General features: G+C 39.3%; 1 protein-coding gene across 5 annotated transcripts in view; it reads right to left on the bottom strand.

Moving 5' to 3' along the window:
- Positions 1–6,453: 6,453 nt before the first annotated feature.
- MYO1B (myosin IB) overlaps positions 6,454–26,941 on the bottom strand; it is a 106,605-nt gene continuing 86,117 nt past the window's right edge. For 2 of the 5 annotated variants that reach the window (XM_041487614.1, XM_041487615.1), the window contains 11 exons: positions 25,345–25,413; positions 23,653–23,739; positions 23,259–23,345; positions 20,570–20,656; positions 17,352–17,426; positions 16,826–16,960; positions 15,893–15,999; positions 13,284–13,416; positions 11,632–11,784; positions 10,634–10,761; positions 6,454–8,092 (listed from right to left, as the gene is read on the bottom strand). In XM_041487614.1, the coding sequence (XP_041343548.1) occupies positions 7,969–8,092; positions 10,634–10,761; positions 11,632–11,784; positions 13,284–13,416; positions 15,893–15,999; positions 16,826–16,960; positions 17,352–17,426; positions 20,570–20,656; positions 23,259–23,345; positions 23,653–23,739; positions 25,345–25,413 (1,185 nt within the window). In that variant the 3' untranslated portion in view covers positions 6,454–7,968. The remainder of the gene's footprint in view (positions 8,093–10,633; positions 10,762–11,631; positions 11,785–13,283; positions 13,417–15,892; positions 16,000–16,825; positions 16,961–17,351; positions 17,427–20,569; positions 20,657–23,258; positions 23,346–23,652; positions 23,740–25,344; positions 25,414–26,941) is intronic. The other 3 variants (XM_041487617.1, XM_041487619.1, XM_041487616.1) reach the window with 2 other exon arrangements.

Genomic DNA, 26,941 nt, shown 5'->3' with positions numbered 1-26,941 from the left:
CTGTGTTCCCCAGGGAGTCCTGTCACAGGGTGACTTCTCAGCCCTTGCAGCCCATGGTCCTAGCTCACTGAAAGGTCCAGGAAGGGCCAGACCATGGTACAGGGAATGTGGTGGTTCAGCTCATGCTGAAATGTGAAACCACAGCCTCAGTCTTACTTTTCCAGCCATTTCTAGGAAAGAAATAGCTATAAATACAAGTCTTACTTCCAGTTGCTAGGATCCATTTTGTTTCATTTTTTCCTCAAAGACTGGGAATGGTTTTCAACTTCATTAGTAGCGAATTCACTCAAAAAAGAAATAAAAATGTGTAAACTTACCTTTTCTCCACGAGAAAAAAGATGCATCCTTAAAGCCACAGTGACCTTTATGCCATTTTGCAAGCGCAACAATCCAAGAAAAGAAGAACAACTAAACTTGACTTGAAGTATGGTCTCCACAAGAGCCAAGGCACAATCCTCAAGGAACAATGTGACAACATCCTGAAGATGGTGAGAAGTGGCATCCAGTGGATGTGCCAGGTGGAAGATATCCACATTCCCTGCCCAATTTAATTTTTTGAAGCATGTACATTCACGTGAACACTCCAGCTGAGGACAGCAAAAGCAGTTTCCCAGGAACTGCAGGGACAGCGTTTCCTCAGTGCTGTGCTGCCACCAAACACATTTCCCACTCATTTAGGTTGCTGTTGGCATTGAACTGAGCAGTGACACCATCCAGACCCCACGAGCTCCCTGTGAGGCACCAGTCCTGATATGTGGGTTTTGGAGCCCAGGTCTTCAAGACTGAACAGCCAAAGCAGCTAAACCCTGGTGGCTGCAGTTCAGCAGTCACTGAAAGCTCCAGATGCCTGGCAGCTCGTGCACCTTTTCCAAGTACCTCTTACCCATATCCTGCTTTGGATTTGCTTTTCTTTCTGAGAGAATTTCATGCCCCTCCTTGCATCAGATTCTAGAAAATTCTGTGCAAGTATGACCAAGACCCTGGAGGAACAGGCAGACCTCTTGAGCACACTGGGGCAATGTGAGGGAAGGGAATATCTGGGAGCGCAAAACATGAGCAGAAAGCCACAAAGACAAGGGAAGAAGATAAATTTTTGGAGAAATAACAGCATAGATCAGGACTAGCACCGTAACAAAAAATAGATCAAATCTAGTTTTGCTCCACCCTGGCTGGATGTAGCACCCCAGGGTCTGACAGCTGGAAAGGATGCTCTCCTCTCTTTTCCTCACCCTCTTTGTACAGAAAAACCTGAAGATGTACAGGGCTCTGAGCAATCTCATGTAGTTGAAGTCCTGCTCACCAAAGTGGGGATTGGACTGGAGATCTTCAATGGTCCTTGCAACTCAGACTGTTCCATGATTCTGCAGGACTGAAACTTGAAGCTTGGAATGGCTCACAGTCCCCATTTTCCTTTCCCAGTTTGTTCTCCTGTTTTGTTTGTTTTACCCTGAGAAATCCTGCCTCCTCACCAGTAGGAAGAAAACCACAGAGGCAGGATCAAACCCCACATCCCCAGAGCCAGTCCCATGCAGGACAACATTTCTAAATAGTGCTCAAATAAAGGGTCAAGGAGAACATCTCTGTGCCAGCAATGGGCTGACTGCAAGCTGGAAACATTCCTGCACTTGTGTTGCTGTAGGTTTGCTTTTTGCTTACAGAATCACAGGGTTGGAAAAGACCTTCAAGATCATTGAGTCAAACCCGTTTCCTGATACCTCAACTAAACCATGGCAAATGCTCTTTATCAGAAATAGCTGGTTTTCTTTTCTTTCTTTAAATCATCCCCAGAGCAGTTCATGAAAACTCAGGAACCTGCCATCACAAGGCCACAATCCTCATATCATATTAACGAGTTTTTGATGTAATGAAAATTTAGGATCTTCCACTGCAATCTCAGCCACAACTTTTGGACCTTATTTTTAATAACAATCAATAGCTTATGGGGAAATCAATCAGACAGAATTGCTTTGAACACCTCCAATTTGAGTCTCCATGTTTAAACTTATGCCAAGATCCCTTCCCACAGCATACTAGCAAGTAAAGAGATACCTGAGTGTATTCACAGCTATTTAACGCTCCTTTGCATCAGTTAAAAATGAGTTCCCTCCTTTTGGCATCACAGTTTGAAACTGCCTGTTTGATATTCCGATGGATTCATTTTTCCAGCTAGGAGAAGCACGCACAGCAACCTTGAAGGCTTCGTGCAGTGAATTAAACCAGCAGAGACTCATCACAGCATCACTTGGAGGAGATCTCTCCTCTAACAGGAAGAGACAGAGCACATAGCAACAGCAGCTTTTCATGTTTCAAGCTTCAGGTTTGCTTTTTGTCAGAGTTTTGGGAAATACTGGTGATACCATACAGCTAACAAGGTAACTTGAGAGGGAACAAAGCATCTCTCGTTAACAACAGCTCTTGGAAGGGAAATAAAACATTTCCTGTGAGTTCAGCTGCAACCAAGGTGCCAAGGTGCAGTGGTAGATAATGGAATAACCTAAAAGAATGCATTGTTGCTGTATCCTGGAGATATTTGCCTCCCTTTATTGCTGCAGGGAACGTCAAAGGCAGGAGGGAACAGGGCGGGAGGAAATCAGAACTTGATGGGAGACAGAGCAGGAAACACCATCCAGCATCTCTAAGACCACCCAGTATCAAGACACTGGTGGGGAAAGAATTCAAAATGTGCAGAAAGACATTGCCAGGCCAGTAAAAATCCCCATTCATTGTGGCAAAACCCACCGTGTCCCACTTTCAGAGAAGAGCTAAAAGGCATTCAGTATTTCAGAGGGTAAAGGTGAAAGTGGGCAGTGAAGTCCCAGGCTCCTCCAGGATTCCCTGCAGATCCCCAGCACTTTGCCTTGTTTCCAGAGAAGAAGATTCTCTGGCCACAAGAATATTAAGTTGTTTGAGTGTTTTCTTTCTGTGTTTTTTTGTTTTGTTTTGTTTTTTCAATAATTGGGTACCATAAACAGTAAACGTGACACAGCAAAGAGATCATTACCTTGGGCTGAGTGCAGGGAGCAGCCTTGAAAACCAGCTGAATTGTTAAGAAAAGAGGTCCAGATTATTAGAATTTCCTTTTCATTCACATATAAAGTCTTTTGTGCCTCATTCTTCATAATTTTGCCTAACCACTCCACAGCCAGATGTCAATGGTTTAAAGGTTTAGAATGAAGGAGAGAGCCAAACTGCTTCTTAACAGTTTTAGGACTCAGTTTCATCAATTGCTTATAAGCAAAGTTAACTCCATGGTCTCAGACTGTCCTCACTCCCATTTTGAGTTGAAGTCTGAGTACTCAATTCATCCATGGGTGGAAGGGAACAGGAGCAGAACTGGTCCTAGCTGATAATGCGATTAAGTTGATATCAGAATCCCAATTCTTTAAGTAGCACTAGTTTACTGTAGACAAACACAGCCAGACATAAAACAGTGATGCATTTAAAACCAACAAACACATAGGAGTACTTTTTTCCTCTTTCCATTCCAGCTAATTTTTCGAGACTGCCTAATTCAAATCTGCCCCAACCTACATAAAAACACATTTCCACAATAATTACTGACAGCAACTGTAAATCCTCCACAATCCTCTCTCCACTCTGCTTCAGAAGTGCAGGGAAAGGGAGAGATCTGGTGCTGCTGAGGGAGTGCTGTGGGCAGTCACCCTGTGAGACAGGACGTGGCAGTTCTGGGCACTGTCTGAACAGTCTGTGCTTAAAGCAGCCACTGCTCAATATTTCAGCAGAAGCAAGGTCTGCTCTGCCAATTAACTTTTTTTTTTTCCATGCTCTAAACCTCCCTTTACCTTCAAGTCCAGGAGGAAACACTCCAGCGAGTCAGAACATGGAAAGTCTCGCTGTAAGGGGGACTGACACGTGAATGTTGTCATCACTGAGGAGAATGCCACTGCCTCAGTTAAGTCTCCTGAAACTCCTGAGCAGATCAAACAACTGCAGACAGACAGACAGACAGACAGGTCTGCAGGGCAAACCCCCAAATCCTGGGCTGGAATGGCTACAAGACATTGGCTACATGACACACATGACACCAACCTTTAGCTGCATTTCATCTGGAAGGTCGTGGGACAGTGACATACCAAGCACTTGACTAAAAGCAGTATCCAGGAAATTCTGATCACTTTGAGGGGTTTTACAAACATTGCAAACAATTGTCCCTCCCACTTACAGTCATATGTTTGTGTAGGCTAAAAACCACTACAGTTAGGAGGGGAGTTAGACAGGAGGAGAGTCAGAACTCATTTGTTGGTCATACTAGAGATTCCCTCAAATTCACACTGCTCTGGATTGGTGTAAGTTCTCAGCATTCCCAGAGTCCTGTCTCTGAAACATTTGTTGGGAAGTTCTAATGCCAAAAGAAGCACAGGTGTGTGCATCTCCCATCACCACCACACTGCAGAGCAATCCTTTAAAAATAACCACCACCATTTCCTATAGAATATGGAAAATATGTTGTGTCCTTCAATATTAAAATAATAAAAGCTTAAGAATTAACAGTGACATTTTCACAGACTGGGGGAAAATTTTCTCCTTTCACATAAAAATTTTGAATTCAGTCTTCCTTTCCCCCCTCCCTCTGCCCCCAGAAATGTATAGAAAAAAGCTTTCATTTTGGCAAAGAAACACAAGTTAAAACTGAATATGCTTTTCCTGATTTTACATTTTAGTTTCTTTTCTTCCATAATTTATATGGTGAACAAAAATATTAAAAAAACAATCAGGATAGAATTGTTAAGCACAAAAGGAGAGAAAACAGATCACAAGACATAACACATGGAATATGATAGGTTTGGGGCACAAAGCCATTTTTTAAAAAACATGTTAACTGGCTATAATATTGTTCTCAGTCAATTGGTCTAAAACCTCATGGTAGAAAAGTTGAGTTGGTAGAATTTTCAGCAAAAAATATGATGAGGAAAGGACTGAAAATTGTTACCGTGAATCACTGAGGCTGCCTCTTAAGGAATCAAATACAAAATAAAAATTTCTTCTTTCTTCAAGTCACACACCACTGTTGTGTATAATTAATCTAAAACCAAGTCACCTGCTGTTTTCACAGTAAGAAAGATACAGATATAGAGAAAATATAGGTCTAAGAACAGAATTTTATTTGATTCTAGAAAGCATCATGCATCAAATTTTTTTCTTAATGATCCTTGCCCAGCTTTGAGCTGAAAGAATAGCATTTACAAAGTAAAAGGATGCAAAAGTAAGGTTAGCACCATAGGAGGAATCTTCTGTTTACAACTCCATTTGACAGACAGTGATAAAAGAAAACAGAAGAAAGAGACCAAAAAAAAAAAAGGTAGTTAGGTGACCTTGCATTTTTATTTTTAACATCCAAGATACTTAAATCTAAACATCAAGATACGATGGCTCTCTGAGCAATATCTAATAATTAATGTTCAGCAAAACTTGCTCTGTACATTGAGAAGTGTTCAGGAGTCAAAAGATAATTGTCACAAAGTACCAGCTAATGTGCAAGGTAGAAATTGTTGGAGTCCAGAAAAAGAAAGGAAACAAGAGAAACCAATGTGAGGAGTTTGTCTCTCTTCCAGTCTTTTGCAGGTATGGCTATTATGATTTGCTGCAAAGGTCAAAGAAACAGAAGGGATGTGTACTGGAGCTGGCTGGGATAGGACAAAAATCCTAATATTGTCCTGTAATACCCTAGTTTCATGGGCCAAATATCCAGATGTTCTTAATCCACACTCTCCCATTTCTTACCTGCAAGCAACTACAGAATTACATCAGATTTCAAATGTTTGTTTTCCTTATTTTTTAATTAATTGTTAAAATTTTCTTCATGCAGCTCTTACTGTAAGGTTTCCAAGAGAGTGAACAGTTTTACCAAATCTCCAATCTACCCCAAGCAGGAATTCTAATACAGGATTTAGCAGTTTTAAATGCCACATTGTCGTTATTATGTGCTGTCTTCTTAAGGCAATGGAATAATTCCTTTCAAGTACCATAATTTTGCATCACAAATCAATTCTAAAATCTCCTTCGCAAGCATCTATAATTGCAATAAATGTAAAATTATTTAAATTTTATTAAACTATTAACCTGACTCACTTATTAGAAGAAGGGTTTGAACTACAATTTTGAGGAAGAGACAGCTTTTTGTCAGTTTGGGAAATACATCTTTTGATTATTCCCACATTTCAAGGTCACATGTATGGACTTTTAACAGCAACATTGAAGCATCCTGTTAAAACAACTGCTTTGTTTCCAAATCACAGGAAAACCATTTAATCCCAAAGCAGGGGGTGGTGTAACCCAAACCAGTTGTATTTTTCAGACTAATAACCATTAACACTTGAACACCTATTGCAGTGAACACTGTTTTAACCTTGAACTCCCCAGAGGAGCCTCCATCACATCACCACCGTGAGTGCTACATCACATCCCCACCGGGAGAGGAAGGAGACTCTGAACTTTTCTTTCTCTTTCTTTTATTTATGCTTGGACTTCCAGCACTGCACATCAGATAGCCAGGGTCTTAACCTGTCCTATATCAGACTGCAAAAACACAAGGCGCTTTCTCCACAAATCACAGAGTCACATCCCACCAACCCTTCACGTGAGCAGTTCCTTCCCTCTGGAAAAGCATCTCTCCTCTCAAGGATTTCAGCTAATGCTTCTGGCTTAGAAAAGATTAAGTGCAATCAGTTACACTGAAGGTTTACAATGCGGCCCTTGATTGTATTTTCTGTGCACGCATTTACATCAGGCACACGAGTTATATAAAATAGTTTGGAGTACAAAAATATGGTTATAACATAGGAGTACCAAACAGCACAGAATTAGAACAGTTTTATTACCATAATACCAATTTATATACAGACCCCCAAATTAACGATTTTTTTCTTTTTTTAATTCTAAGTATTCTTCCCAAATTGACAACTGTAGTGTACACTCTATAAACTGCAAATTAACAACACAGATCTATTTTAACCCCTACATTGTCTATGCAGTCTGCACCAATCCTCTCTCTTCCACACAAAAGTGTATTATAAATAATCTCACAAAATGTCACGTATGTTTTATTGCACATTGTACATGCCAATATTTAAAAGAAAGGCTTAAACCTTTCACTTGATAACTAACTGTTTAAATAACTAGCATTTACTTGTGTTATGAATATTATTGCGTTTTTCAGGCTCTAATCTTAACTCATAATTTAAAAGAAGAATAGCAGAACAGAAAATATGCCTTGAACTTTATAGCTTTTGTGAAAAAAAAGAAAAAGCTTATTTAATTCTGCTGATCTCTACTTTATAAAGTCATCAAAAACATCTGACCTAATTAAAAATGCTGTTTCAAAATTTCTGCATGTTTTACTATAAAATTATGCACGTAGCTGCTTGTGCAATCATCTATTCCTTCTATTTAGCAGAATTAGATGTCTCTGTGCTGCACTGACGGGAGGTTTGAGTTACACAGGTCCTAGTGTGAGCTACAGGAGTTGTTTTATCAGCCTCTGCTCTGCTGGTCTGCACAGGGGCAGGACTTGAGGGGCCTGACAGACACCTGGACAGCTTGGGATTAAAGGACACTGGGCACAAATGGCCACCCAGCATCGAGGCCATGTATAATTCCCATTAAGCAGATCTCTAGACTAAGGAATATGAGTAAGTGACCATTAATATGTGGGTTTATGATATGCTGCACTAAAATATGGCTGCTAAACAAAGAGAATGATTGGTTGTATGACAGATATGTGCCAGCTGGTAAAAATGCCTCACTGGATAAAAATCTGCATTTTGAGGGTTAAAACTCTGGCATGGACAAAAAGATTTCAAAGTCGATCGATCAAATGTTTTGCCAATGGTTTCTAAAGCTATTAGCCATCAACAGCTCCAGAAAAGGGTAAAAATAGCAAAACCAAACCACTAAAATTGCACTATTACAAAGAAACAAGTCCATGAAAGGGAGAGTCACCAGCTGCAGTTAAGGGACAGCCACTTCGAGAAGCCGATTGTTTTTTCGCTTGCAAGTTGGGATGTTGCCATTTTTCTGGCTGCCTTGTATGAACTTCACACACACTTTGTCTTGCTTGAACTGGACCAGGAACCTAAGAGAGGGAATGGTAAAAACTTTAGTTAAGTGTGGAGAGAAATAAAAAGACACATGAGGAGCAGAAGTCTTTTCCTGCCGGTTCTAAGCATCACTTCAAAAGATGTCATTTTCAGCTCTGTAGTAATAATAAAGAGTTGGGAAGTAAATAAAAAAGCCATAGGTTATGGTATGGCTAGGATCTCCTTCAGGTTGTACCACTTAATGACTGCTATTTGCCTATAACTGTGGACATTTTACAAGTTAGTTTGCTACTCCTTCAGAAAAAAAGCAGTTTGAAACAGATTTTCTCATTTAACAGAAATTCAGCGAAGACAATTTCCAATTACTTCACTGTTGGCCAAAGGGACTTCTCTGTTTTCATGGAAGCTCAACACTTCTGTAGCAACATCAGGAGTTCTCTCCTTCTGATTTATGCTTCATTTAGTACATCTGGTATTTCAGCAGCTCTCATATGTTTAATCCTTAGTTAACCTTTATAGCCCCCTGCTCGACAACTGGGAAAATTCACTTCCTGCCCAGCAATCTCCAAATTTAGACATTTTCTACAGTTCAGGGTAAATTAATCTGGATTTGACTCTTCACTTTTTACTGGAAGGGAGATTTCACTGAATGTGGAGAATTGCTTTAAAAAAAACCAAAACAACACCACAAAAACCCAACGTGCTCCTGTGGAGCCTCAAACCTCTCACGGATCTGGACAGCGAGATTAAAAGCAATAAGCAAGGCAGTGCTGCCTCTTGGCTCACATGCAGTGCTTGCTGACCTAAAAAGTCCTTTGTAATACAGCCGATTTTCCCTTTTAGCATCCTTAAAAAGTCCTCCAGCAGAGGCCAAAAACTTCAAAGAATTTGCTCTGCAGCCGGAAACCACAAATCAAGCTGACGGCAGAGCTCAGGGGAGGAAGTGGCCTCTGCTGAGCCGACCTGCCCTTGGGTCCTGCTTTCCTGCTGCACAGCCCAGGCACTCAGAGCTTGCTCAGCACTGCGTTTTTGGGGTGCAGTATTAAGAGCTGCACCCCAAAAATGTGTGCAGCTCTTACAGCCACTGTCTCGTCACCAATGCTGCATTTTCCTACACCCACTGATGGATATTATGCACGTGAATGGTGTGTCCCCTCTTAAACAGAGCCCTGCATCAACAGCATTCTTACATCAGCTCTCTTCCCAAAAAGCATATTCAAAATAAGGCCACATTTTCTCCTCAATCCCTAGCTGTGCTTGTGTCTAAACTCTAGCAGGGAGAAGACTCCTGCTTCACCATCAACACAGATGGGACTGCGAACAGCTTAAAATTATTTAGTCTGGATAAACTCAATAGCAGTACACACATGAATGTTTTTAATCTGCAAGAGAAGAAATAAAAACCACATCCCAAAAAGCAAGACTCCCTGAAAGCAGGCTGTTTTCCAGACCTAAGGCAAGCAGGCTGTCCAGACTAGTGCAATGCTTGCTTAAACTCAGCTTTAGTAGTTTATGCCTTTGTAGCCCCCCTTAAACTAGAAACTTACTGGGGATAGCCACACTCTTTTAGACACAAAAAACCACATACTCTTGAGGAAATTAAATGACATCTGGTAACAGAAAAAAGGAAAATGGCAGATTTTATTTTCAAGGAAAGAGCAAAATTAGCCTGTTAATAAATCCTCGAATCTGAACAGACACAAACTGTACCCACTACCATGACTCTAGAACATACATAGTATGGTGCAGCCAGATAAAATGGTTCAGTTTTTGCCTACAGGAAATTTACTTCGCCATTGTTAAAGGGTTCCAATTTTTCTTCTTTTTTCAAAGTGAATAAATCCACCTAATCAACGTTACTGAAAAGAGGGGCCACTTCATAGAACAAAAGTGGCACATGGCAATGGTGGACTAAGTGGGAGACTCTTACTCAGCAAACTTAAGGAGTTCACACACAAGCACCTTTATTCCATAGCTAAAAAAACCCACAGGAGCAGTGCTTATTTAAGGCCAAAATATGAAACTGTACCAATCAGAAATAAATATTATTTTGAGATGCAGACTTTTCATCAAACAAAGCTTTTGAACAACCAGAAACCCCCAAACAATAGGTGGTTACACCTTCACAAGAGACAAGATAGAGTTTCATAAACCTACACTGGACTGGGGACAGCTTTGTATTCTTTTTGGGTTGTTTTCAGAAGAACTTGGCAACTAGTGTCCACTCTAATCTATAAATATCTCAGAATAATCTGAACTTTTCAGTCACATGCAAAATTGTTCTCTTAAATGTAGTAACTCTTGATTATTTCTACAGCAGCAATTCTGCTTCACAGCCCCATTTGAAACTACTTCAACAAAAGCCCATTTTCTGTCATGACTTTCAGGGACGTAAAAGCCAAAATGAATACTATAAATGAGTACACACTGAAAACTGGATCCTTCTTTACAAGTATTCTGTCAAGAGAAAAGAAGCATTAGCTACACAACAGTGTTTTGTTATTCTGACACCAGATACTTGACTTTTTAGCATGCTGCACTGAAGAAATGTACTCTTAAGCAAACAAGAAACATACTCATCAGATATCTCAATGTTGAGCTTCTGTTTGGTTTGGCTGAGGGTAGTGCGGTAAAGTTTAGTGGCCATTTCAATAAGGTGATCGCTGCTGAGCAGGAAATCTCCTTTGCTGGCAGCTTCTGAACCCTGAAACAGGAAGGGAAGCAGTTAGGACTACCAAAACCTTGAGTATGATTAAATGGCAGCCAAGCAGGAGGGTTTGCAAGGAGTCTTCTCTTCCCAGTTTAAGGAAACAACAATCTTTTGTCTTGTAAATTAAATAGGGATGCAGTGCAGTGTATAGGATCAAAATGCCATCTGCACCCAAATAATCTACAAATCAGGTGAGAAAAGGTGAAAGAAAACATCCCTTCTGGCCCTAAAGGAGGGTCATCTTCATTTTCCTACAAAACTGTAGTGTTTCTGTATCCCTTGTCAGGATACACCACAGCAAGCTTCCAATACTTGCAGAAAGGAACAAAAGCAAATTACCAACACCAGGATCAGGATGATGGCAGTGAGATGAAAAGACACTGTATGTAACAGTCTTCAAATTCATTTAGGCTAGAATACAGATGCCAGCTTAATGATTTTAGCAGAGCAATGGTTACAGTGCAGTGAGGCAAATATAGCACTGAGCTAAGCTCCTTAGAACTGAGTTACAAATTAGCTGTGCCTCAACGTCGACTTCTTGGCATCCCATAAAGAAGAGAGAAATATTCTACCAGTATATGTAAGGAAAGCACTGGCACAAGGTACCTGAACCATATTACAAGTGGAAAACTCTGATCCTGAAGAGACTGCAGTGAAACACAAAGTCTGATTTTCACAGTTAAATGATCGTTCATAATGTAATAAACTGTTCTCATTTGGCTTCAGTAGCTTTAAATCAAAGCTTTTTTCAGCTATGGCAAAGTTAAATCAATTTCTAAGCCTACAAGCTTAAACCCCTCTGGTTTAATGCTACAAGATAATTAACAAACAGGTTTGACGTCAATGCATGTAAAACATATTAACCTCCTTGAGGTGCACTGCAAAGAATCCATCATTTTGGGAGCTCATGGACACTTTGGTAACATCTCCCAGTGGAACCTCCGACTTGATAGTCCCAGATTTTTGATCCGCAAGAAGGACGTTGTTTTTGGTTAATAAGAAAATCCTGGATGCAGCCTGTGAAAATGCAAAAATGCAGATCATTGTCCACATCAGGGGAGAGCTAGTTTTCATCGAGCACCTACTAAGACTCCAAGGAGTTCACAGAGTTAAAAAGCCTGGCCCGCATTAGCAAATGTGAACATTTGATGTTCAGTAAAAGCTGCAGATCAGTCAAAATCAGGTCAAATTTATTTATGTGTCTAATTATAGACTGAGAAGCTTAGCTCATTTTGGCACATATGCTTAGGTATAAACAGTTCCTTTAATTACTGGCTTACAGCTGTAAAATTCAGAAAGTCAGACTCTGAAACTATGCAAATCAGGATAACCTCATTTCTCATGCTCTTTAAACCTCTAGGAAAATCATCACACACTAAGTCTCTATATTGAGCATTATTCACCAAAACTATGATGCAGAGCAACACAAATCACATAAGTACTTTTCGGAGTTATGTTCTCCTCCCTTTATCTCTTGGAATTATCCTTTAGGAGGATAAGCACTCATATTTTCAAAAGACAAATATTTTTAAAGCATAAAATGTGTGTTCTTAAATTTGTCTTAGAAAATAGTAAGAAAGAGAAATGAGAACTTAATCCACATACACATTTTTCTCCTGTATTTTAAAGAATAAAATATTTATTAAAATTAAGAAGCAGCTGCCTTAAGCACGTAGAACCATAGTTCATTAATTTATTTTTTTTTAATCTTGAGAGCTGTAGCCTATGAAAGTACAGGAAAGATATTGTCTTCATTTAATTAGTTTCTTCTAAACCAGAAAATTAACTTGGCATCAACAATGGGCAACCTAATTTCACTCCTACAAATGCATAAATGGCATCTACATCTGAGAAGTTGAGACCTACTACTTCTAATATTTAGACAGATATGGTGAAAGCAATTAACTTTACTAAGGCAGAATAATACTTCCTGTTTTAATAAGTATAATTTAAATGTAAAATGTGTTCTCTGTTAGCAGAATAAAAAGGTACCCACCATATTTAACAACTTTATTCAAACGATACAAGAAACTTGCCTCTTCCTTCCAAAGAGCTTTGGAAGACAGGTAAAGCTAGAAGAGTATGCCACTCATAATTTTAAAAGATAACAAAATGTGATAATCAGAGCTTGATTGACAGCGTGGACTTTGAAAAGTTAAGTTTTCTAAATACTTGAGTAAGATATTCACTACATGTTTATTTTCTTTAATTGGCAAATAGAAGATCTTAGCTGAGTACTGACACTACATTCAGTTGTGACACAATACAGTCTGTTACCAGTTGATGAGATACCTTTTTTGTTTGGAAAGTCCCTGGAAACTACAAAACAAGATTTTAGTAATCTTTATGTACATTTAAAAGAGGTGTTTAAAATCACCAAGTTACATAAAACCAACATTTCCAGTCTTGCCCTTAAAAACACACATTATTTAAAAAATCCTCAGAGTATTACACTTTCAATGTATTTGTAACAAAAATGATCTACCCTTCTGTATAAATCAAATCCATGTGATTACCTTCCCATTGGCTCTATTGATCTTATTGACAACTTCTGCAATAATGATCTTTTCATCCACAGCATCTTTGAGCTTTTTGTACTTGGGGTTCTCGCTGATCTCCAGGTAAGCCCCTTGGAAGGGCTGCCCAACACTGCAAAGGAAACACGAGTTCTACATGAACCTCAGGCATGAAGCAAACCTGACACCAGCACAGCCTTCATGAGGAGATGCACCAAGTATCATTTCAATGATGGTCAAGTGAAGAGAAAGTTATCACCAAAGAATAGGATGGGGTTTTTCCTTGCTCTGGAAGCATTTTCCAATTAAATGGGCCCAATTGCTTTGGATATCAGACACATGAACATCCTTGCAAATGCAGTCATCTGCGATTTAAAATCACCCAGTGAGAGTCTGTGAAAGCAGAAAATAAAACCCCAGTAGGACTGACACACTGTTGATGCCTACAGGCAGGACTTCAGTGACAGACATGAACTTGCCTTCAAGATCTGCTGTTTGTGAAACACGCAGCAGCTCCTTGTCAGCATCTGCTGCTCTTGCAAATTCCCCCATCTTTACACACCTCAGGGTGTTCAAACAAAGGCTTCACTACAGACCAAGAACTGATGAATTGTCGCTGCTTGCTTTGTTTGGAAGTCACTTTAAAAATGGTGATTTAACCTCAGTTAAAGCATTATTGCAAAGACTGGAGCCCAGGAGGAACCAATGCATTATGTGGAAGGAGCAGTGCCTTTGCCATTGCATCTCTGGCACACAGAGGGATGGGAAAGAAGAGGAAGGGTACTGGAATTTTAGTACCCACAAGTCCCTCTTTCTCCTTAAATAATTATACTACAAACAGAAAATTAGCCACATTCTATGAACCATTATCATACTAATTAATCAGAAATTTTATACAGTCATTTTCTCTACCCTTAGGCCGATTAAAAAAAAATACAACAAAACAACAGTAGGAGCTAATCAGCTCTGAACACCAGACAAAAAGAGATGGAAATGTTTCTAAATGAATGCAGGGTAGGGAAAGCATTACAACTTTCCACCATGTTGGAGCTTTGAGGTTTTTTGGTTTTTATTAATTAGCAGTATGAAACCATAGTCAGCAAAACAGTAGATTCCATGTGGACTTCATCCCTGATCAAATGATGACATGTCATAGCTAAAACTGAAATGAGTCAACAGTTCCCTTATCACAAATACCACTTAAGAAGGTCTTGGATAAAAATTACTCTCATATATATATACATATATATAAATATACATATATATAAATTTTAAAAAATATATACGTGAGTGTGTGTATATTTTGCTGTAGGTTATTTCATTGTTCAGCCTTGGTGTAAAAAGTACCAAACCAGGGGTATAAATAGAATTCCTTCCTTTCCAAGGAGCTCTATGCTGAGCAGATTCATACTGACCAAAACCTAAAAAAACCTGCTTGCTCATGGGAAAGTCCAAAGGCACCATCTTTCTCTTTTCCCAGCAGCATAAAAAGACATCCCAAAGCAAATAAGGGACAAACCACAAGCTAGCATATGTAGCCATTAAGTGAGTGATCTACTGAGGGGGAAAAAAAGAGAAATGTACACTGAGCCCATTACAGAAAAACAGGAAATGTCTCAATAAAAAAATGACACCAAACCAAGGAAACACACAAACAACAAGCAGAGCATGGAACTGTTCCCATAAACTCTTGCAGATTCATGTTCCTCCCTCTGCTGAACCTTGCTTCTCATTCTATTTGTTCCTGCTCAGCTCAAACTACAGCTTCTAAGAGAAAACTCTCTTGAGATGGACAAGATAGTTGTTTTCAAGAAAAAAACACAATTTATAAGCTTGTATTCTTTAAAAAGTGTAAGTCAACTTATATCAAGGGCATCATATCTCTCTTTTGTCAGTTTTACTGCATACCAAAAGAAGTGTATTCCTTAAATAAAATTAGATACTACTGCACTTTCTTGAATAATGCTGGCTCTGTAGACAGCAATGACAAGAATCTGTCAGTTTTAAAGAACTCAATCTGAGAAACCAAAAAACATATTTGCAGAGACTCCATATTATTAAAAGAAAAAAAAATTCTAAAATGGAAATAGAAATTTCTTTTAAGTATCTTTGCAAAAACACATGTGCACCAGTGTAACTCTTAAATTACCCAGTCTTCACCTTAAGTCTGAACACAGGAGAGCTCCCCAGGACAGCTCACCTGGGAGTTAGTGACATTGTCACTTAGAGCCTTCCAGCTCACTCTGCCTTTTATTATTGCAGGAAACAGCCTGATGGGAATGAGGGGAAAGGGTAAAACTCTTCCCACCTGGAAGTTCCCCAAACTTGTAAGGCATAAGTGGGTCAGGGAGGGTTAGAACAACAAGCCACCATGGATTTTGGATAGAAGTTCTTGCTATCACAGGACTGGTGGCTGTAACAACATCTAAGTTTGCTTCTAACTGAGGTCAATTTTCAGGATGGTAAAGGCAAAGGATGGAGAGATGTTGTCAAGCAAGGAAAATGCACTTTCCTGCTTAAGATGAAAAGCAAAATCTTGCTTAGTTTCCCAAATCTATGTAAGGATATTGAATTTCTTGTACATTAAAAGCAGGAGAATCAGTCATTACCTGGCTGGATATAAAGCCTTCTTGTCCTTGAAAAGTTCACTTGCTTCCAGTTTTTCTTCATATATAAGCTTTTGCTGATCTGTGAACTGATCTCTGTACTTTTTACACTACAAAACAGGATATATTAAACAAACCATAAAATTATCTTTCCCAATCTCACAGCACCACAGACTAATGTTTGCTCATTGCTCAAGATGCACATTCTTTGTATGCTTCTGAAGTGATTCAGCTCCATCCTACATGCCACTGATAACAAACAGGAGAGGTGTTTTTCTCCTTACCCATTCTAGATACTTTTGAATTACACCAGAAGCAATATATAAAACATCTCCTGTAAGTATGAACATGAGCTTAATCTGAGACACCATTCATTGGAAGAGCGTGCAAAAAAGATTCACAAAAAATATAAATACAGTTCCACAATTTTGGAAGTTTATGTAGGCAGAGAAGAAAAAAAGACACAGCTGAGAGGGTGAGTTTTGCAGGCTCAGAAAGAAAAACTGTTCCTTGACAATTCACAGAAAACACAGCCCACAAGATCAGTAAAACATCCCATCAGCACTTGTACAGATTCTCTCCGTCCAAAGATCCAAAACAAATTTCGGCTAACCACAGCTCATAAGTAAAAAATTCCACCCAGCACTTCCAACGCTGGTCTAAGTGCTGGCCATGGATACAAAAATTACAAGCTATTAATTAACGGCTGATGGCAGGAAGCAAAGCTCTCTCCCTAGCCCCAGAAAGGAGTGGCCAGGATAGTTATATCCCTTGCAGGCCAAAGGCAATGATCAAAAAGCCTACTCCTTCCAAAGCAATAAAATTATCCTGGCTGGAATCGAAGGAAACACATCCTAAAAATAGACCCTTTGTGAACAATACTGTTTAAAATCATGGGAAGAAGTTCTGCACAGACTGGACCAGAATGTGTCCTACCCTCCACAAATGGAAAATCCTCTTTAGTTCCTTGTGAGTTGAATCCAAGAAAAGGTAAGGCCTCGCTGGCCAGTTTTTATCTATTGGTGATAAAGAAGGCATCTTATTCTTCATTTCCAAGAAGTATTTTTGCATCTGTGACAAAATTGAAGCAAGATGTTTTATTAACGTTCAAATATCAGAGTTATTGAAGTAGGCAAGGAAAAGCAGATGCTCTGTGATTAAAAAGCACAGTTACCAAACTGCAACTCTCAGCTCTCATAAACCAAAATATGGATTTTTAAAGCCAGGTATATTGAGAAACACAGATTTAGGTATCAAAGAAATGTGGAAAATACTTAGTACCATTCCTGTACCTCCAAACATTATCACTATCCTTTCTTTACAATATCAGAATGTTAATTTGTCACTTTTCCATGTGCTTGGACATTTCCTTACAAACACTATCATAACACAACTGTGACATTGATAGAAAATAAAAACTTAAAACACAGGAAGTGTACGTGTACTTTGTACAGATACATACAAGTCTCTGAAGGGTAAATTCATAAATTTTTCTTCCAGCATTGGCTCTGAAGAATTTCCTGTATTCTCTACGGACCTGGAAAGTTAAACAAACCCTCAAAATGAACATAAAGAATGCATTTGTTTGCACAGGTACTTTTTCAACAAGCTCTATGGTAGAAGACATTAAAACAAGCATACGTACATGCAAAGGGTTCCCTGAAATAGGAACATCACCTGGTCACGCTTAAATTATGTGAAGCAGACCATGGACCACGATGTCTGAAAGATACCTCGGCTGACCTGAGTGCAATTATTTGCAAACTTATCAAGGAATTTGAAATGCTTCCCTCCAAAAAGGCAAATTATTCAAATATTGTCGAATTCACATGAATCTTTTTTCAATAGGTTTTTGCATAAAGCTGGACTGGAAAAAGTGAGGCATCACCAGTGATGATACGATTTTCTTGTGTCTGAAGTGACACTTATTTGATGTTAATTACAGAGTTAACTGGTGACATTTTCAGATTTTTCTCCTTTAAAATTCTTAATACACAGAGTTTGCTATGATAAAAAGGGTTTGGATTTTTTTTCAGAGCAGACTTCTGCATGAAAAAATTCTTTTCACACAAGCAGTCTTCATTCCAAAAGAAAAATAAGATTTTGGTGCTCGGTAAGAGCAGAGAATCAACACAAAAGTTGCCTAATGTCAGCAAGCTTGATATTTGCTCCCAAAATTTATTTGAAAACCAATAAAATTTTTAAAAACCCTCAAAAAAAGTAATCATCATAACAATTTTTGAAGGCGATATTAATTTTTTAATACATACTTGGAAGTGCAAGCTTTAGAGTACTTGTTTTGCCTTTTGCATTTCTATCCGTGGTAATTAGCATAGACCAAAATACAGAAAAGCCAATTAGGGAGAGCCCAACTGGTTTGCAGTTTTATGTGACACCCAGGCTCACCTCAAGTCAGCTGAAACATCCCTCAAATTTTTTTGCAAACTCTGGCACAGCCTGCAACACACCTGTTATGGGTTTTGGGCAAAACCCAGGGAAAACATCGTGGCTTTGCATAATTTACCCCAGAGCAAAACTTAGTGGTTTTAGTTAACTCACTAAATGTTGCTGGCTTCTCTGTAACCAGAATACAAAGGGAAACCCATAGCATAAAATCCCTTTTAACCCATAGCATAAAATCCCCTTCAACCCCTTTCTGCCTCATAGTAATTCATGCATTTTAAGATAAACCAACATATGGAAAGCAAGAATCTGTCACCATTTGTGGACAAATACACCCCACAGGTAAACAGATTTTGCTTAATTACACATTAAGATGCACCAACAAAACTGGTAACATTCAGCTGTCGTCATTCCATGCAAATTCAGCGCATATTTTTTTCCTTATCACTTTATAAGAAAAAAAATATCACAGTTCTTATTCACTCGTTTTCTGCAAGGCTTAGTGCTCTATAATTAGAGTACATCCTTTATTAATTATTCAGAGATGGTAATTAACACACTCAAAGCCACTCCAACCACAATCATCCCAAATCTCACCATTGATTCTCCTTAATGATCTTGCTTTATATTATTCTTTTCGAGCTGCAAGGTGTGCAAATTAATTTGGAAGAAAGGGACTAACAGACACCCACTCATCCTATTGGTGCTGCAGGGAAGCTGCAAAGCAAGCACTGAGAAATGCAAGCTGCTCCAGAAAAGCCTGAATTTGGAAAGTACCACAAATGCTATTAAAATCTACTTGGCATACAATTTAAAAAAAAAAAAAACAAAAAAACAACAAAAACGAAACAAAATCCTCACAACTTATTGGTTTAATCTTAATAGTTTTTATCAACTTTAATTCTCCAGCCTCACATGTCATGGGTGAAAACACTTTGCCTTCAAACTACCTGTGGTAACAGTGATAGATTGGAATGACAGATTACAGTCTTATTCAGAAAAATCTGTGTATTTCAGGTGAGATGGAAATTGGAAATGTGGCTTACACTATTTAACAAACTCACTGAAAACCACAGACTGCAGAAATGTATTCCTGCTGTAATGTGCCTTAAAGGTTTTGGAGTCATCAGCTTGCGCTTAAATGCCGCTGTTTGATATAAAACTGCCTCTGAGTTCTCAGGAGGGACATATCCTTGTTTTAAAATCATAAAAACAGACCTACTTTGGCAGCAGTACCTAAAGTGTGATTCTGATCTGCAGAATGACTTCTTAAAATGGCTCCTTTGTATTTTCCAGCTCTGTTTTCCATGTATGTACTGCAATGGATTTTTTTTTTTAAATATAAATGAACATGTATTATATATAATTATATGTTTTCCAACTATTTTTCCCATTTCATCACTGTTAGGGTAAGTACAAGAATATGAAACCTGAACTTTACTCTGCATTGTCAAGTGAATTGCTCCTTTCATACCTCTGCAGTCTACAATATCCCTATTAGCAGAAGTCACTCCCAGCCAAACCAAACAGATTCAGATTTCTGCAGTTCTTCAGGACTGCATCTGTAAAACTGTTATGTAAATCATTTGGGCACAGACCTGAAACATCTGAAGATGCCATTTTCATAGTCTATTTACAGAGCAGAACTACATTTTTCCAGATTACAGATGTGTTTTCATTTGCCAACCAGTCCTTGAAAGCAAGGGACGGAAAACAAAACACTTTTGTGCATCTCAATTTTTCCAGGAATCCATGGCTGTCACAAGCCACAGGTAGCTGTGTGCAATGCCAGGCCCCAAAAAAGGCTGCTGGATGCAACAGGACATGACCACTGGCTTTACACCCTGCCCTCCTCAACACTGGGGTCAGGGCTCTACTCTGAGCAGCAGTGAGAGTCAGACACTTCCACCCTACTTCCCGTTCTAACAAGCAGAGGTCACAACAAGAAAATACATCCTTGTAATCTTTCCAGATAGGACCTTTGCCAAGGTAGGTCAGTTTTTAAAGTCAACAACTGTAATAGAGTCCCTTTAATCTGATTTTTGTCTTCCTGCGATTCCTGATAAGACAAAAAAACCCTCAATGCCTCAACGCTGCTGTAAGGGAGGCAATTTCAGCTCACTACTTTTTCAGCCAAGTCCATGACCAAGTTAAAGAACTTGTAAAAAAACCACCCCTTCTAGTGAGCCCACACAACTGCTTGTTTGTTAAGTGTTAGTAAGGTGTGCCACGCTTCATTGAGTTCACGTTGACAGACGGGAGTGTCGGAGAAAGTACCTTCAGTCCAAGCCAGTAAGCCCAAATGACTGCCACAGCATGCTTACGCCTAGCCTCCTCCTTCAAGCGTTTCAACTCCCTCCGAGCCTAAAAGGTTCAGAGAGTGAGCAAAGGAGACAGCCCGGAGCAGACAGCGCGAAACGCCGCTCCCACCACCAGCAGGGAAAGGGATGGAGGAGCAGCGCTCGGCCTGCGCCGCCTGAGCTGGTGCGAGGCCATGGAGAAGCTCCAAAAAGCCCCCACTGCTGCTGACGTGGCATGCACAGGTGGGAATTCTGTCATTCAGCCCTTCCTCCTCCTCTTCTGTGCACACCTCCCATAAGTTGGTTCTGATGGGAGGGCTGTGCCTGCAGTTCCACGATTAAAATGATGCATACAAAAATCAAGACTTCATACGATCTCACTATCTAGCCACTTCTTCCACTGGCAAGCGCCTCGCAAGACAGAGTCAGCTCTGAAACTATGTGTCATGGTGACTTTTCAGCATTGTAATGAGGGCTTTTGTTCTGGAGGTTATTTTTTATTTTGATCTTTATGTATTTAAGAAAAAAAACAATTCTCCAGCCTGTTAAAATGATGTCTGTCTGCGGGATTAAGAAGTAAAGCCATCAAACCTAGCGCATTCCTCATGTACAAAGAGATAGGCACCTTCCTACCTTTCATCAATCATTCCATTTTAGGAAAGCAATTTGAGGCATGTGTGGGCAACTTAACAGAATGTTGCATTTTAGGAGATACCAGCACATTTTTTGTTCAGTTATCTGATCAAAACACTCAAGGAAGAGTTCCAGTATTACAGGCTCAGTCAGAACAGCTCTAGCCCTCTATCTGCACTTGTCAAGCTGTAAGTTATCAGACCTGTGCAGCAGCAGCTCCAGCCTGTGCCAGTAATGCTCTTCTGGTGCAGCTGGAAAGGTTAATGTGCAGTAGATGTAGACTCTGAGATTATGTTTTCACTCATCTGCTTGGCAGAAAAGCTCCTACTGCACAGCAATGTAAAAGCAAGAGCTATGCAAAGCTAAGTATTTGTCTATCTTGTGGAAAGGAAGGAAACTGAGTACTTGAGGCTCACTCTTGTTTTATTTTTGTTTGTTTGGTTTTTTGGTAAAGCAAGAGATTTCTGATAACTTTTAAACATTTTTGTTCTAAGTATTCACCCAGGAAAAGATAAAAATCACATAAATAAAAAGTTGTGTCTCTTATCAGAGATTGTAATTATTTTTCTAATCTTAATTCAATTTAGATTATTATCTTTATATTCACATATATTATTATATTTAGATTATTTCTATTTAAGGAATAAGGAGAATTTTTTACTAAATTCTTGTGAGCCAGTTGATAAAAATAACTATTAAACCATGTTAAAAGTTATCCAAATCTACTAAACATTTAAATGAGGAACTTTAACATGGTTAACACTATTGCACTCACTGGATGCATCTTATAATACAAAGAAATATTTTAAAACTATGAAAAAAATATCTCTTCTGCAGTACTGAGCAATATTTTGGTGAAAGCAACTCTGGTTAAAAACAAAAATTCTCGATGTATTGTGCTTAATCAAATGTAGAGGAAACTGTGTGTCTGTCAAATTATACCATTATCTAAATAGCAAGCTAGAACTGAAAAGTTCCAAAGACTCCCTAGTACGAAGGAAATTCTGTACATGTTTGTTTGGATTCCCAGGGCTGCCATTTTGCTGAAAATCTAATAGATTTATACCAAAATAGCAAAGGTCAAACAACATTATACTCCAGATGTAATTTGAGCACATTTCTCTATCCTGTTGGCAAGGTGTTCTAACAACACACCCACAACATAAATAACAACTGAAAAATGTTTTAAACCTAATGTATTTATGGTTTTCAACTAAATTAGGAATTTATTAATTGAAGCCAATATATTTTTGACCTCTAGTGAACAGTGTTTCAAATGTTCACATAACCCACAACTACAGGCTGGGGATTAGCAAGAATCTTTCAGTGGGACTTTGCTTCTGAAAACAAACAGCTGATGCTGAAATTCCTGGGATTTTTCTAGAGCTGTAAGATTAGAATTGCAAACTAACATCATTTTCTGCTAAAAGATCAGCTCATAAAATTTTGCTTTACTTGTAGTTATTGAATTTTCTTTACTGGTTCAAATCATAGCCAGATAATCAATTAAACCAATCATAACTAGAATTTAATGAAACTTAATAATGTTAGTTTGAATTTGTAGATGAAAACTGTCCGGGGTACAGATTATAATATGTGGTAAAAATCTCAACTGAATCACTAACACAGTGTCACTGAAAGCACTTGTTGGGGGCATGGGGAGGAACACACCAAAAACCCCCAACCTTCTCTCCCCCCACAAACCACACTTGGCATATTTACATGTAGTTAAATGCATTTCCTAATTTGAGATTACTGCAGTCCAGTAATTTTTAATCTAGTCTAATGGCTTGTTAGTGCAAATCTGTACTTGGTTGCCATGCAAAATATTTCCTACTCTACAAAAAAACTGGCATACACAATGCTATCAGATTTATTAGGGGTGGCATGAATGGAAATGGAAGGAATCGATGATCATGCTCTATTATTTAAGAGTGAATTGTATTAGTCATTAATTCTCACTATGAAATAGTGATTAAATGCTGATGTTGTTGAGTAATGAAGTTGAGTGATGTGATATGTGCATGAAGTACCTTATATCCAAGCCAGAAAGCCCAAATAACAGCAATAGCATGTTTATTTCTAGCCTCGTCTTTCAGTCGTCTCAGTTCCCTTCGTGCCTGTGATGCATTTGAAAAGGGGATATAGAAAAGCTTAGGAAAGAAAAGGTTACTGCAAGTTCCCATTGGTGCAAGAAAGAAAGCAAGTAACCAGTCACTACAAACAGCAAAAATTAAAGCGTGTCCCAGCTTCCCAGATTGCACCAGCTACGACATGTTAGCAGCAAAGAGAAACCAAAAAACACCAGTTTAAGCAGTCAAAGCGGTTTAAGGCACTGACAGTATTCCCAGACAACTATCCTGAGGGACATCCTTCTTCATTCCATGTAGGGACACACAGTTGCACGGTTTGTTGCCATTTTCTTACCTGGGTACCGTGCCAATAAGCAGCAATCACTGTGGCAGCCTCGTTACAACGCTTCAGGTGCTTCAGCTCCCGAAGAAGTTTCCGAGCCTGCAAACAATTAAAAGTCATCTTTTTGACTAACCAACTTTTCATATTTTTGAAGTAGGGCACTTGTAAACCTAGGCAAAACCAAAAAAACCAAAAACCCACTGCCTCCAAATCCCCAAGCAAATACATTCACAAATGCTGCCCAGCCCAAAATTTGCTGCTCCAGGGAGGATTCTGTGCTGCAAGACTGGGACTGGCAGGTTAGGGGATCTTAGCTCAGTACTCAGTTTTCTCCCAGATTCGCTGCATTACCTGAGATATTTATATGTCTGTTTGCACAATGGCAACAATATTTTTTCTCCATACAGTAAATGTCTAATCCATTTAGAGTGCAATAAAGAATAAATGACAAGTAAATTGCCTGGCTTTAGGTCACACTAAAGGCTGCTGTCATACCAGGCTTTCATGCACAATGCTACTGCAAAAGAGCTTGTTCTCCAATGGCAAACAGAAAACCGTAACTTGAGATGATGCTTTTAACCCAGTTTTCTTCAAATAATGCACATGGGAAAAGACAGCACATCAACAGTCAGACTGAAAGGATATTTTTAACTCATTTAAACAAAATCATAAAGACAAAGTAAAAACCCAGAGAAACAGCAAAATCAAATCACATCATCTTATTGCTGGCAAACTTTAAAGCCTTCTGGGCAGGAGAGACTATTTACACCAATAGCTACTAACTGCAGCCCCTTCCCTCCCTGCCTGACAGAAAGGGAACTGACTCCAGAACTAAAAGCAGATCTCTCTTCTCTAACTAGAGGGGAAAGCCACCTTTAGCAGGGAGAAGAAAGGTTAATAAGAAAATAGAGGAGCCCAGGGTTGCTTTTTCTGCAGATGGGTAGTAGTTGCTTTGAGCATCATGGCTGCTTTAATAGGAGGTAAAAGTGAGGTAAAAACATGAGCTGTTTTTACCTCACTTTTACCTCCTATTAAAGCATCACTCCTTAAATATCTACTAGAATGCATGATTATCCCTTCACAAAGTACAAACCTCTCAGAGAAGAAGTGAAGTTGTGGCAAACTGAGGCAGAGTACAAGCCCACAGCAATAAACTACTTTCTCAACACAAGTACAGTTTCACTTCTCTGCTTAGCAGACAGAGGAGAACTGAAGATTTAACCCAGGTCACAAATTGCCCAGGCAACCCAAACTCTTTATTTTAATTCTGCTTTCAATCTCATTCATTCTTTGAGAATCCCGTTCAGCATAAAATAACTGAAAACCACAACTTGTTTCTTCCAAGTCAGTTCAGCGCTATCATTTTCCTAAGGCCAGTGGCAAAGCCCCAGAGCATCCTTCTCTGGAGCTGCTGGCCTTCTCAATTCCTTGGCAGAAGATGCCTCAAGGATAACCCAGTGGTTTAGTGTGGTCCCAGCATTCCACTTGCACCATTTGCAGGGATTTATAGCCCAGGCGCACATGCAGGTATCCTGAACTCACCTCTTCCACAGCAAACACGAGTGTTTAACAATGGCCATGGCGCAGCCACAGCTCCAAGGAGAGAAGGTGTGACAGGCAGGAGGCTCAGTGCACTTGGAAAGTGTTTTCTGACCTGCTCCTTACCTTTCCAAACAGAGACAGCTGCAGTAACAGGAAACTCACCTTCCACCCTCTGATGTACGACTGTACTGTGATAGCCGAACTCTTTATCTTCTGGTATTTTTTTTGTTGCTGTGTTGGAAATAAGTATGTGATGTTTAGAACAGAATATCATGTCTGCCAAACACTGCATAATAAACCTTTCATTACTAACATTTGGCAATATACTTGAGGAGACAAGCACTAAATGTAAAAAGTGAACAATTTCTGACTGAGCAGATCAGAGCGTAGATTCTGTGTTCAACTCGAGGGTGAACAAAGCACATCAACAATGCTGCATGGACAATGTCACTCTGTTTACAGAAACACTAAGTTCATGGTCAGCAGCACAATTGCACATTAAATGCTAACAGTAAGAGCTTTATTTGTCTTTCCCACCACCAGAGTAGCACACAAACTGTCACACATACTCAGGTTTGTAGGCTAAGCTTTTTACCACCTTTTCATAAGACATGTGCTGTTCCTATTACCCACAGTGCCTTTATTATGGCTGATGATAACTTAGGAAGAGCAAAAAAACCAAAAGCATGGATTTCTGAATGAGATGCTGGAATACTATTTAAATGTGCCAGGTTGAACAATAAATTTCCTGGACAGCTGAGTATTTTCCTTCTAAAAAGTTCAGTTCTCCAGTAGCCCAGTGTTTAGTATAATACTAAATTGACAGAATTTGCAGCAGGGCTTTTAGACTTGACATTCAGGCCTCTCAGTGAGAGTGAAAATCTGTGAGCAAGCTGGAGAGGGTCCCTCTGGGCCACCCTCATGCCACAGCTGCTGTCTGTCTGTCATGCCCTGCAAGGCAAAAGACAGACAAGTGCCTGCAGATCCTCAAGTTACTCAAAAAAGCTTTATTCATTCCAGGGATTTCCCAGCAAACCTTCAAGGCACAGTGCCTACCCGTCATGTTGGGTTAGGAGAGCGGTGCTTCCATCCACACGAAGAGGCTGAGGAAACTTTATTTTTTTGGCCTCTATCATCACCAATAAAACAACTGCTGCCATGCTTCACCAGTGACCCAATAAAGGCTTACAGTGAAGAAATCAGCAGTTCTTGGTCATGTATTTGTTTTCATTTCTTTATATTTAAAGCTGTGCCAATCTAGCTGCGGTAAGTCCATTTTAAATTTATTAAGATTGCGTGAGATCATAATGAAGCCACATGGGCACAATGCAATTCTGTAATGATGCTGTTTGTAGGAACGGGGCTTTCAGTCACAAAAAAATCAGAGAGAAGAGCTTTTACAGTCAAGAAGCATGCTTCAGCCATGCCACTTTTTCCAAATGATCTATACTTCCCTCTAATTATCCAAGAGAAGTGAACCAAACACTGATGACTTTCAAGAGGACAAACAGAAGTGCTTGTCAACTGAAAAATGGGGATTTGTCAACTCTGCCACTTGCAGTTTAAGAAGACTTTCTTTCAGTGTTTCATCAACATTTCTGATATGCTTGTGCTGTTCTCCAGCAACAACAAAATGCAGCTGAGAAGTTCAAGAGTGGCTTTAAAAACAAATAAATCTTTTTTATCAGTCAGTAAGTCAGTATTATTTACTAACTGCCAAGAAAACATGGAAGAGTCGTGTATTAGTGCTGTTAAGTTT

This window comes from Pyrgilauda ruficollis, unplaced genomic scaffold (assembly GCF_017590135.1).
Source record: "Pyrgilauda ruficollis isolate IOZ18807 unplaced genomic scaffold, ASM1759013v1 scaffold81, whole genome shotgun sequence".
Lineage (NCBI taxonomy): Eukaryota > Metazoa > Chordata > Aves > Passeriformes > Passeridae > Pyrgilauda > Pyrgilauda ruficollis.
Note: the sequence above shows the minus strand (reverse complement) of the source record. Positions and strands in the feature narration are given on the sequence as shown.